We start from the raw sequence: 13,788 nt of genomic DNA, 5'->3' as shown, positions 1-13,788 counted from the left end.
GATATCCCTGGATGGGGCATCCACCTGGCAGGAAGGGGTGAAGATGTGAGTGTCCGTGTCTAGCATGTCCAGTCCCTGGGGTTCCTGCTGCCGGAGGGCCATGGCCTCCATCCGCACGGGATGTTGGTGGTGGGGGCATCCCAGGGGGGAGAGCTCCAGGAGGTGGCACACAGGGGTGGGGTGGGAAAAGTTAAGTCATCTTTTCTCTGAATTCATGAAAATGATAGAGGTTTGCTCCACTGAGTGTTTTTGGATCAGAGAATAGATTAGGAGAAGTTCAAGGGCAGAAAGATATTAGCTGTTTGCTGGCCACGTGCCCTCCAGTGCTGCAGGCATGTGTGGCATACTGTGCGGACCTCATACTTACATGTATTGTGTTTCTGCCTTCACAGTTGAACTATCAGCAGAAAGTGGGCATCATGTACTGCAAAGCTGGGCAGAGCACTGAAGAAGAGATGTATAACAATGAAGCCGCCGGCCCGGCCTTTGAGGAATTCCTTCAGCTGCTGGGAGAACGAGTTAGGCTCAAAGGATTCGAGAAGTACCGTGCACAACTAGACACCAAAAGTAAGGAACACTCAGCTGTTCCTCCTAGGCTTTTTTCTTGTTGCTGTGCCGCTGTGCATCTGCTAAATTATCTGTAAAACAGCATTGCCATTCATTGCAGATAGCTGCTGAGATGATGGAGAGAAGCCATAGAGAGAAGCTGTAGCACTAGACCAGTTGAAGATCATAATCAGAGTACCTGGAATTGGGTTGTAAGGAAAAGGATGTGTTCAGAAGTGTGGGCGTGGCTAGGACAGTGATTGCAGATGATGAAAAATTACTCCAGGATATTGTTGCCTACTTTTCATAATGTTTAGCTCCTGTTGGCTTCAACTATTGTTGTCCAAAAGCATCAATCTCCTAGAAGATCATTTTAAATTTTATCTCAAAATCCATCCAAAGACACCTGTGGCCTGTTTTTCTTTGAGAGGGTCTTTGGATTAGCACATCTGTATTGCAATCTATTGTGATATTTCTGATTTTCTGTACAGGAAATTAAATAAGGAGTTGAGTCATGAAAACAGAAAAGCATTCATAAACTCCACTGCAGGGAAGAATTTCCTGTTGCCATGGTTTTCGTTGCCAACTTGGAAACAACATGCAAGAGAGGCTATTAAAACCCATAAATAGCCTAGCCTCTGAAATATTTTAACATTCTGTACTCTGCTTGCAACTGCATCAAATGTTGAATCTCAGGATGCCCTTGGACTGTCTTTATCAAGCTGTTCTTTATAAAGGCATTCGCCCATAGAATCATTCGTACTGTTGTACTGTATAGATTATTATTGCATACAGCTATTGAAAAGATATGAGAATGTACAGCAAGCACCTCTAATTCTGAAAATGAGCAGCAATATTGGTCATTGATATAACAGTGTGGTTTTGTAGTTACATCTTCCCACTTACCTCTTTATGATGAAAGAAAACTTGAAAAATATACAAATAGTGTGGAGCTGGCCAGTGTAGCAACTGTTAAATCAGAGGAATAAACAAATAAAGCATTTGGGGCATATTTTGCTAATATCCCCGGAGCTGCAAAAGCTAGAGAAGGGTGGGCGAGGATTAGCACACCACCTCTCCTTGCACAGTTTCAGGGTAGGTATCAGAATTACTGTGCTTTAAACACTTTAGCTTTTTCAAGTCTCGCCTAACCAACCTCCTGAGGCACGTCTGCTAGAATTCACCGGTTGCTCTCGTCGTTGCATGGTGTCAAGTGTCTCACAGTAATTGAATGACGAGTCAGAAGGTGTTCTTGTTCAGGAACTCAAAGCAAAGCAATTTGCAAACATTTTCTTTTACCCACAAGCTAGTTGGGGGCAAGAACTAGAGTGGAATCCCTTGATCTTGTCATAGAAGCTTATAAAATTGTCAACAGCTGGCCTCTTCACTACCCGAGCAGTTTCACCCTGACTGTTACCACCCAGAAAACAGGCTGTTGCTGTGTGCTGTGACATAATCTCTCCACATTGTAATTAACTTGATTTTTGCATCAAGAAACTTTCTTTCAAGAGAACACGTAAAAAACAAAAAGCATGCTAGAACAAATGTTTCTAAAGGATCATCCCCACAGTACATGTGACTTTGTAGCTTTCATCATACTGAAAGAATAAGCCAATATTCACGTTGTTTTTTACTCAACAATGTACCACGGGTGAATGAGTCTGTTCACTATTGGGAAAGGAGAGTGCATGGGAACTCAACCTCTTCTCTGTTCTTCCCTTTGAGTAATCCCTATTCAGTTGTCTTCATGGAGTGAGTATTGTGGTACAGCAGTTTGAGATATTTGCATTCCATATCTGAGTGCTGAATCAAGTCCTGGCTAGTCTGCCTGTGGTCCAGCTTCTGGCTAATGCATTCTGGGAAGCAGCAAGTGATGGTTCCACTGATTGACTCCTGCCACCCATTTGTGAGACTCCTTGCTTCTCCTTGGTTCAGTCCTTTTGTGGACGTTTGAGGAGAATTAGCAGATGGAAAACCTGTCTCCCTCTCTATGGAAAAATCAGTCTCTCTCTCTCCCTCTTTTTTATGTTTCTTTTCTCTCCCTCTTCTCTCCCCCACCCTACTCTGTCTTCCTTGGCGGGTATGTGTGTGTGTGTCTGTGTGTTTTTATGAGAAGATGTCTTCAAACGCATTATGTTCTTTCTCTTCCATTGGACCTTTTTCTGTTGTTTATCCAATCTGATGAGATTTCCATTTCCATTTAAGATCTTGTGTTTTGCAGGGCCAGAAGTTGTTCTTAATCATCTGCTTTTATGACTTCTTTTCTCATCATGCCCTTTTAGATCTTTGAACATACTTTTTAATTTTTTTAAATTTTATCGTGAAGGCAGATTTAAGGAGAAAAGGAGAGACAGAAAGATCTTGCATCTGCTAGTCATTCCCCAAATGACCCCAGTGGCTGGAGCTCAGCTGATCTGAAGGCAGGAACTTGGTGTTGCTTCTGGGTCTCTCAGATGGGTGCAAGGTACCAACGCTTTGAGCCATATTTTGCTACTTTGTCAAGCCACAGAGAATTGAAAGGGAAGTGGGCCAACTAGGACATGAACTGGTGCGCATACGGGATCCCAGTGCTTGGAAGTAGAGGACTAGCCCATTAAGCTGATGTCAGCTGAGTGTCAGGTCCTGAACCTCTTAGTAGTGGCTACTTTAAAGTCTTCATTTACTACATCTATCATCTGTGTTTTTTCCTTTTTCCTTGGGGAAATAGGGATCCATCTTTTAATGGATTTTCAAATATTGGATGTTGCAAATACTCCATTTTTAATGTTTTCATAAAGAGCAAATTTCTTGTATTTCATATATACAGATTTTAGGGCCTAATGATATTTCCCTTTCTATCCTCCCTCCTTTTCTCATTGCCATCTTTCCTCTTTTTTATCCTTTAGTTTTAGCAGTGAAGTACATTAAATTTACTTTTTGATCACAGTCTTAACCCACTACGAAATAAAGAGTCCAAAAAGTAGTTAGTAGCAAAACCACTGTTCCACAAGTGAGTGAACTAAGGCTATTAATGGTAATCAAATCTCAAGACATGAATTCCATTCATATACAGTGCATTTTTTGTACTATGTGTATTACCACATATGTAAGTCGGGAAAATATATTTGCCTTTTGGGGACTGGCCTCGGTTCATTAACCACAGTGATCTCCAATTGCATCCATTTTGTTGAGAACGTCAGGATTTCATTCCATTTTATAGCTGAATGATATTTTATCATGTGTATATCACAGTCTATCCAAATATCGTTTGATGGGCACCTGGGTTTATTTGAAAGCTTAGCTATTGCGAGTTGAGCTGCTATAAACTTGAGAGTACAGATAACTCTTTCATTTGCACATTTCATTTCTTTGAATATATTCCCAGAAGTAGAATGGCTCATTTGTTTGGTAGATCCATGTTCAGATTTCTGAGGAATCTCTCCACTATCTTTCATAATGGCTATACTACTGTACATTCTAACCAACAGTGGTTTAGGGTTCCTGTTTTTTCCAATTCCTTGAAAATGCTTGTTATTTTCTCACTTTTGCTTGAAAGCCATTCTTGCTGGAATGAATGAGCCTGCATTGTGGTTTTTACTCAGATTTCTATGATGAGATCCTGAGATCTTTTCATGTGCCTCTTGGTCATTTGTATTTTATCCTTGGTTAATGTCCTTTGCCCATTTCTTAACTGGATTATTTTATTATTCTTGAGTTTCTTGAGCTCCTTATAGCAATCTTTTATCAGCTGTTTAGTGTGCAAACATTTTCTCTATTCTGTCTGTTGCTTCTTTTTACTTTACTGGGGTATTTCCTTTGTAGAAGTGCCTTACCTTGAGATAATCCCATTGGTTTTTGCCTTTATTGCGTGTACTTCTGTGGTCTTAACCTAGAACTCTTTGCCTATGCCAGTGTCTTGGAGTGTGTCCCTTGTGTTTTCCTCTACTAATATGATAGACTTAGTTCTTACATTTAGGTCCCCGATGCATTGTGAATTGATAACTGCCCTATAATATGACTTCAAAGTGGGTATTGTGATGCCTCTGACTGTGTGTATCTTTGTTTAGATTGCTTAACTATTTGGGGTCCTTTGTGATTCTATATGAATTTTAAGTTCATTTTTTCTCCCAGATTTGAGAAGAACATTTTTGCTATTTTTATTGAGATTGAATTGAATATGTACATTATTTTGGGTAGCATGGGCATTTCATAATGGTGTTGATTCTACCAAACCATGAGCATATAAGATTTTCCATTTATCTGTGTCTTTTAATTGTTTGTGATTTTCATTGTAGAGTTCTTTCATACCTTTGATTAAATTTCCCCAGACATTCAGTTTGTTTTTTTTTTTTTGTAAATATTGTGGTTAGTACTGATCTCACAAATTCTGTCTTAGCCATGGCGTTTTTGTTTGTGCGTGGCTATTGCTTTTCCTGTGTTGATTTTCTGTCCAGCAACTTTGCTAAACTCTCTTCTTATTTTTTTTTTTTTTAAAGATTTATTTTTATTATTTTTTCATTGGAAAGGCGGATATACAGAGAGGAGAGACAGAGAGGAAGATCTTCCATCCGATGATTCACTCCCCAAGTGAGCGCAACGGGCCGATACTATGCCGATCCGAAGCCAGGAGCCTCTTCCAGGTCTCCCACGCGGGTGCAGGTTCCCAAAGCTTTGGGCTGTCCTCAACTGCTTTCCCAGGCCACAAGCAGGGAGCTGGAAGGGAAGCGGGGCTGCCGGGATTAGAACCGGCTCCCATATGGGATCCCGGGCGTGCAAGGCGAGGACTTAACCACTTGCGCCACCGTGCCGGGCCCTAAACTCTCTTCTGAGTTCCAGTTCTCTCTTAGAATCTCTCTATTCCCCCTATACGGGATAATATCATCTGCAAATAAAGATAATTAGATAATTTGACTTCCTCATTTGTATCCCTTTGATTTCTTTTTCCTGCCTAATGAATGGTTTTCGCTAAAACGTGCAGAATTCTATTGGTTGTGATAGAGTGGGCATCCTTGTCTTATTCCAGATGTTAGTGGAAATGCTTCCAGCTTTTCCCCACCCAATATGATGTCGATTCTGTGGGGTTTTTTTTTCATGTATTTCCCTGATTATGTTTAAGTGTGTTCCTTCTATGACCAGTTTTAAAAGTTTTTAGTATGAAAGAATGTTGTATTTTATGACAGTTTCTTTGCAATGGTTGAGATAATCATATGGTTTTTACTCTTCAATTTGTTAATGTGATGTTATCTCATTTATTGATTTATATGCCTTCAACTATCCCTGACTACGAGGGATAAATCCTAATTGGTCCAGGTGAATGATCTTTTAGATGTGTTGTTGAATGTGCTGCTATTCTGTTGAGGATGGTTGCGTCTATGTTCATCAGGGAGGTTGCTCTATAGTTCTCTCTGTTTGCTTTATCCTTTCTTGGGTTTGGAATTAAGGTGATGTTGGCCTCATGGAAGGAGTTTTAGAGGGTTGCCTCTCTTTTAAGTGTTCCAAATATTTTTAGGAAAATTGGAATTAGTTCTTTCTAAGTTTGTAGAATAGAGCAGTGGATCCATCTGGTCCTGGACTTTTCTTTGTTGGGAGGGTCTTTATTAGTCATCCATCTGTCTTTGGGGTTTTGTTTTTAAGCTTTGTTAAAGCATACCTACAGCAGCCTTTACTATAGAGCTGCTAAGTAAGCCCTGCTTCTACGGCAGGACTTCTTGCAATTCCATATTCAATGTGGCATCTCCACTGTTTCTGGTCCGCATTCAGACATCTTCTAACCCTTTGTGAACTGTCGGAAGGAAGGGTGTATACTTGTCTGGTAGTTATTCTTTGCCTGGTTGGCTTTTTTTTCCCCCAAAATTTTACTCTGTACATTCACAACTAAAGGGACCACCATGAAGGTGTTTGAATCTCCTTTTTTTCTTTGGTACTCTGCCCAGTAAACACCAGCTGCCTTAAAAGACTCAAACTTGCCCTTATCCCAAAAGTGCTTCTAGGGAGAACATTGGGGCATCATAAGTCACACCTGCTTTGACTATTCAGTGCTGCCTGCTGTGTCTTATACCTGAAACCAGATTTTGGACATATCTTACCAGGCTTTTTAAGTTATTTACAGTGGTAGGGTGAGTTCTTAACTAAGTGCTGTGCAATGGCTAGAAGCAAATATCTCAGATATTCCCAACCCACCCATCTCTTTATTGATTGATTTTGAGAGGTGGAAGGAGCATTCCACATCTGTTAGTTCACTTCCTAAATGATTGCATCAGCTGGTCTGAGCTGGGGCTGGAGCCAGGAACTAGAAACTCAATTCATGTCTGGCACGTGAATGACAGATGCCTGATTGCTTGAGTTTCTGCCTTCCGTGGCCTACTGGAATCTGGAGCTGCAACCAAGAATCTGACACAGAGATTCCAAGTGTGGGATTCAGCCATCTTAAGTAGTGTTCCAAATGCCCCCCTCCCATACCCACTCCTGCAAACCCATGTGCCATCTCATTTAATCACACAAACCCAGCTACGTCTATGATCCTCATTATATAGGACTGGCTTCTTAATATTAACAGTGAAGCCCCAAGTGGGGCCTTTTGTCTATGTCCTCCACCCTTGGGTGAATGATACCCAAACTTTCTCAAGAAATAGTTCTACTTCTGATATATGCCTATTATATTAGATTTTAGTACCTCTGTAAGGAGGGAGTCACTGAAAAAGGGAAGGGTTGATGAACCATCATACTTTGTCTTCTTTTTCACCATTACTAGCATGATGTCCATTTCTTCATCTCTGAAATAGGGACTTAAAGCCAACAAGCTACAAACAAGTATGTCATCAGTTGGACAATTCTTCAATGAAAAATTTTCAGTAATGGATTTTTTCTCTTCTTTGTTTTTCCTTATTTGCATGACATAAGACCCAATTAACTACCTCATTCTATAATAAATTTGAAGATAAACTTCCCACCCTACAGCTTATTATTTGAAAGCTGAAGACCACCCTCATCTTGGGCTGTGCATGTGTGTTATGGTTTGGGAATTATTTTCCAACTAAGTCTTATTTGAGAAGACAGCACATAGGTTGCTGAAGCTTCTTGGAAATCATTCCTTCAAACCCTTGATTTCATTAGTTTACTAGAACATTAGTGCCCACTGCCTCTGTAGCTATTAGCAGTCTGTGTTGAAAAGTCAGTTGAGGTTTGGGGTCTTAAATGTATTGAAGATTTTTTTCATAAAAAAATAAATCCTGTATTTGAAATTTGATAAGGCAAAGGATAAAATCAGCATTGTTCAAACTTTGAACGTACAAAGGAAAGAGGCTGGTTCCTGAGCTCCAGTCCACACATGCCCTTTTCTCTCAGTGTGCTGGTGGTTTTTAGAAGTCTTGAGTCCCAGGTACGTTCCTGTGCACAAACACGCATTCCCTGAACCAGCGTAGTATGAAGTTGTCTGTTGTAGCAAAGGTAGTACTGTTAACTCCACTTTATCTTTTCTTCATTCTCCTCCTTCACCATGGCCAAGAGCACACGGAAACAATACGAGTAAGTATTTTGGAGGCCAGAGCTGGTGGAATTTTTGTCTTCCCCAAATACCCCACCAGTGAGTAAATGAAACAATATCACAGGTTTGAAGTGGGCCTTGTCTGGAATATGTGCTGGCATTCCAAAAGTGAATTGAGTGGCCTCTGCCAGGCCTCTGGGCACTGGTTTTGAAGCCAGGCTGTATGGAAGTGAACTCTGTGTGCATCTGACAGTGGCATAGGGTTCCTCGATGCATCTGACTCACGGGGACATTTCAGACTATCCTTGTGACTCAGATTCTGAACATGCTTGTGATTTTGTCAGGAATTTATTCTATAAATGTGAGGGCATTTTTCACTTTACTGATATTTTCAGTCCATAAGTGTTTAATTGAAATTACATTTCTCTGTGATCACAAATATTTAAAATTAAGAACTTTACGCATACATTTCACACTATTTTTCTTCACTCAGACCTATCTATCAGTGACCAGGGACTAATTATACGAAAGTGTAATTTCCTTTTTCCCTGGTTTAGATTTATCCAGACTTTAGAACTACCTGCAAGCAAAAGGATGAGCTGCAAGAGAAATCCAAGATGATAGAACACTAACTGTACCTGGAATTTATCAGTGCGTTCCTATCATGTTTAAACAGAAATGCTTAATTAAGATATTGCCCAGGCCTTTGCAGAGCCGCTGAGAATAACACCCCTGTCATTGCCCAGCTATGGGAGGCAGTGCTGGGGAGCGACAGGTCCTAGTTACCAGGCCCTTGGCAGGCCTTTACATTTGAGGGCAGCAGCATTCATTCAGGGTGAGACTTTACATAGATGGGCCGTGACAGCAGGCTCCAGTACATTTTAAGTCTTCTCCCAGGGGTGTTTTACTGTTACAGTGAAGCACAGATTGGGCAGTGGTCAATATGGTGGTTTGATTTGGTAAAGACTATCTGTGCGCAGTAAGGCGGTCATGGAGGTCTTTATCACTGATGCTAAAGTTTGTTTCTTGCTAAGACATTGTGGTGGTGTCGTTCACCTTTGCTGCAAATCGGGTGTGTGCTTAGACCCATTACTTATATATCCTGTCCCATCTCTCTTGTTTTTAAAGATTTATTTTATTTTTATTGCAAAATCAGATATACAGAGAGGAAGATCTTCTGTCTGATGATTCACTCCCCAAGTGACCACAACAGCCATTGCTGCACTGATCTGAAGCCAGGATCCAGGAACCTCCTCCAGGTCTCCCACACAGGTTCACAATCCCAAGGCTTTGGGCCATCCTTAACTGCTTTCCCAGGCCACAGGAAGGGAACTGGATGGGAAAAATGGCTGCTGGAATTAGAACTGGTGCCTATATGGGATCCCAGGGCGTTCAAGGCGAGGACTTCAGCTGCCAGGCCAAGCCACTGTCCCATCTTCTTAACAACTAGCCTAAATATTGGAAGTTTCACTCTCTGACTCACAGAGGGCGCTGTGTCAGTGGATGCGTGCCACCCACAGCAGTGTGATTTGGAGCAGGGTATGTGACTGTCAGGATGACTTCACTGGTGCCTGGATCTGCTTCCAAGTGTGGAAGCTGCCTCCCGTGGGAGCATCTCTGCGCCCTCTCCTACAGGCACATTTCCTTTCCTGGAGCTCTCAATGTCTACCCTCCTCAATAAAATTCAAAAACTTTGGTTTTTGTTTTTGGGTTTTTCTTGTTTTAATTTTCTTGAATGTCACTGTATTGGAACTTCATGGTATCAGAAAGTCATGATCATTAATGATATAAGAACATTGAGTGCTTTTTTTTTAAGATTTATTTATTTTTATTACAAAGTCAGACATATACAGAGAGGAAAGACAGAGAGGAAGATCTTCTGTCTGATCATTCACTCCCCAAGTGACCGCAAAGGTCAGTGCTGCACCGATCCAAAGCCAGGAACCAGGAACTTCTTTCAGGTCTCCCACATGGATTCAGGGTTCCAAGGCTTTGGGCCATCCTCGGCTACTTTCCCAGGCCACAGGCAGGGAGCTGGATGGGAAGTGGAGCTGCCAGGATTAGAACCAGCACCCATATGGGATCCTGGCGCATTCAAGGTGAGGACTTTAGCCGCCAGGCCTATGCTGCCAGGCCTGTGAATGCTTTATTCTTTAGAAAATAACAGCACATACTCCTTTTCCATTCCTCCTGGTAAAGTCTAGTTTAGCAACTCTTGTTAGGTACACACTAATCTCAGGATTGGAGAATTCCCTTCTCAGGAAGGAAGTTTCTTTTCTTCTAACCCTAATTTTCATCCTTACAAATTTGAAATGCTTTAAGTTTGAAAATTATTTTCAAAACTGAGATTCTCTGGGATCACGTATGTGACATAGCACATTAGGCCACCACCTGTGAAGCCAGCATCTAGTGATTTTCTGTTCACGTCTGCTTCACTTTTGGTCCATTTCTTTCAACGTGCCTTGGGAAAACAGCAGAATATGGCCCAAGTGCATGGGCCTCCGCACGCCCCATGTGGGACACCTGGATGAAGCTCCTGGCTTCAACCTGGTTCATCCCTGCCTGTTGCAAAACATCTTTTTTCCTGTGTGTCCTCTCCCTCTCTCTCCCTCCCTCCCTCCCTCCCTCTTCCTCCCATCCTCCCTCTTTTTCTGTCAAATGAGTAAATATATCTTTAAAATATGCATGATGATAAACCCTGAAATTTCCAAAGTTCCCCAGAAAAAAAACACTGCTGAGCATTTGTTGTTTTAAGGAAGACATGCAGAGAAGAGAAAGGACCAGAAGGAGAAAAACAAATGGTCCTCAGGGCCGTCCCACAGCGGCTTCTCTGCGTGCGGGTCGTCCTTTCAGAATTAGGCAGCCAGATAAAGCAAGAGGTAATAAATGGTGCCGGATGACAGTCTTTTTATTCTATCTCATTAACTTTGCTTAAAATTGACTGGAAATACATGTAACTGCATGTCAAGGCTGACATACTCATTTTAAAAATGTACTAATCAGTTCCACAGATATTTATAGCAGGGGCCTTTTTAACAATAGACAAGTTCTTCATATTCAAGACTATGAAATAGTTGAGGAAGAGTACTTCTATGTAGTGCCAGGCAGTTTGTATGGAGGTCACAAACATTTAAGAGGTTTTTCTTTCTGGGTAGTTATATGTCTTTCAACTTTTGAAAGATATTCTTTGTTATATTTTTCCTGCTTTTTAAAATCATTTCATGATGGCTTCAAAATTACGATCCTCCAACAAATTCAGGGTTTGAATTCTAGGCTTTAGAACATTAGCCATGACTAACCACAGTTGTCTTCTGCCCTTGGAGTAGAACCTCATGGCGGTGGAGCTACTGCATTGGAAGCATGGGGGTGGAGGGCCGTTCAATGTAGCATTCTGTGCCAGCCCCACCCACATGGCAGTATATTTCTAGGGGCTAGGGTCGGAGAATCTAACTTTTAAACTAACTCCCTGCTTTCATAATCAGTTTTTTTTAAGATTTATTTATTTTTATTACAAAGTCAGATACACAGAGAGGAGGAGAGACAGAGAGGAAGATCTTCCGTCCGATGATGATTCATTCGAGTGACCGCAACAGCCGGTACTGCGCCAATCCAAAGCCAGGGTCCAGGAACTTCCTCCAGGTCTCCCACACAGGTGCAGGATCCCAAAGCTTTGGGCCATGCTCGACTGCTTTCCCAGGCCACAAGCAGGGAGCTGGATGGGAAGTGGAGCTGCCAGGATTAGAACCGGCGCCCACATGGGATCCCGGAGCGTTCAAGGCGAGGACTTAGGCCGCTAGACCACACCGCCGGGCCCTCATGATCAGTTTTGAGGACTTCTGTCTCTTGCCACCTCAGTCTGCCAAAGGTAGAAAATTTCTTGAATCTTCAAAAAATGTAGCTGTTGGAGGCTTGATTTCAGCAGAGTGAATGCACTCCTGTGGCCTTTGGAATAGGTCCTTTGAATTTGAACAAATACTCCCAGTTGAGCATTTGATGATTCTCTTCTGCAGTTTCCAGGTACTTGCGGGTAAATTGATTCTGAAACTTTAGTAATAATGAAGTCAGGAGAGGTTTTCTTTTCCTTCTGGAAGATGAGATCACAACCAACTGAAGTCCTAAAGGTTGTAGACATTGCTGTGATGCTTTTTCAGTGTTATGTTGTAATTATCTCGTCTCTTGCAGACATTAGAAGTATCAAAAGAAGGTTTTTTAACTTGATATTTGTGGACAGAATTTAGGGGTCTAAAACTTGAGTGTGAAATAATTTGATCTTTATTTTCATTGACTCCAAATTGAATTTTAGCAATTCTAAATATAAGCAACAGACCACAGTAGTATAAGCTCCATTTTTTCTTGTCCAACAGAAAGCACGTATGTTTCATATTATTTATTATTTCAAATACCTCCAAATATTGCTTTGCCCATCATGCCTTCAGAAGCATAGTTGATGCTAGATTAGTTGTCAATTCCTACTCTGTAAATCTTATACATATCATACTTTAAAGTTATCATAATTTTGTTTTCATTGTATTACATTTATGTTTGAAATCTTATTGTATATTTTATCCATTTGCAAAGATTGTTATGAGAAGTGATCTGGATCATAGATTTCACAAAATGTCAGAGAGGGTCAGGTACCAGAAATAAAGGTAAGAACATGTGTAGGATGTCTTATCTAGGATCCTTTTATCATGAATCCTTTCTATTATTTCTGGGAGCTTGCTCTCATTAATGAATTGCATTTTCTGTTCTTACAGTCATTTCATCTTAACGTACTTTTCTAACTGCAGCTGACTCCACTGGAACGCATTCCCTGTACACAACATACAAGGACTATGAGATCATGTTCCATGTCTCTACCATGCTGCCCTACACACCCAACAACAAACAACAGGTAAGACGTCACGTGGTAGCTGTGTTTGCACCTTTGATTTGTGTGCCCCAGAGGCCGTAAGAATTTACTATTGCACCTGTGACAGCAGCAGAAAACTTTGTGCTACGTGGAAGAAAGAAATACCAAATAAGCTGGAAACAAATGACGAGTCACTAAGTCTAGGTTAGCAATCAGCTGGATGGCTTTGTTCGTTAATTATTTGCTTTTCACTCTTGGGGCATGTGGTTTTCATGAAATCTGAAGGGAACAAGTTGAAGCCACAGTGGTGAGATGGCTCTGCAGCGCTACAGAGAACATTCAGAAGCAAGGGAAGTGCCATCTCAGGCCAGAGCACAGAGCAGGGAAAGCTGGCATTTACTTTAAGAAAAAGGTTCAGAAAAGATGCCATATTCTCCTAACACCACAGGCCCAGCTGCAGAGTGAATCACATCCTCTTTCACAGAATTTAACCAAACACTGATCTAATCTACACCTCACCACTCAAGGCTCCAGCAAATCTAGATACAAAATTTGTGCCTTTCTTGATAATAAAAAATAGGAAGCAAGGCAGTGAATTGAATATTTACCTAAAATAAGCCTGTTTTAAAATAAACTTCCTTATTCAGACTTTGTTGACAGATTTCTTTTATAAATTCTTTTATATAAATTTTATAAAGGTTCTCAGAGAGAAAAATATCCTGCTGGTTAGATGTACCAGTTGGTAGTCTTACAGTAAAGATAAAGGCCTATTCCACCTGAAAAGATTGGTGAAGATTAAAAAAAAAAGTAATAAGCCCAGTTAACTGGCTTTTGAAATATTTGTTTCTTTATTTGAAAGAACAGCAGAGAGATCTCCCATCTGCTGGTTTATTCCCAAAATGCCCACATAACTGGCACAAAACCAGGA

The 13,788-nt window shown here is 41.1% G+C and overlaps 1 protein-coding gene across 3 annotated transcripts in view; it reads left to right on the top strand.

Annotated features, from left to right (window-relative positions):
- Nucleotides 1–13,788, top strand: part of SIPA1L1 (signal induced proliferation associated 1 like 1) — a 291,662-nt gene that overhangs the window by 209,333 nt on the left and 68,541 nt on the right. For all 3 annotated transcript variants that reach the window (XM_040975354.1, XM_040975356.1, XM_040975355.1), the window contains 2 exons: nucleotides 393–567; nucleotides 12,799–12,902. In XM_040975354.1, coding sequence (XP_040831288.1) covers nucleotides 393–567; nucleotides 12,799–12,902 — 279 coding nt within the window. The remainder of the gene's footprint in view (nucleotides 1–392; nucleotides 568–12,798; nucleotides 12,903–13,788) is intronic.

The sequence above is a fragment of the Ochotona curzoniae genome, unplaced genomic scaffold, assembly GCF_017591425.1.
Source record: "Ochotona curzoniae isolate NIBS_2020 unplaced genomic scaffold, NIBS_Ocur_1.0 contig_2688, whole genome shotgun sequence".
Taxonomy (NCBI): Eukaryota; Metazoa; Chordata; class Mammalia; order Lagomorpha; family Ochotonidae; genus Ochotona; species Ochotona curzoniae.
This window is presented reverse-complemented; position numbering and strand designations above follow the sequence as displayed.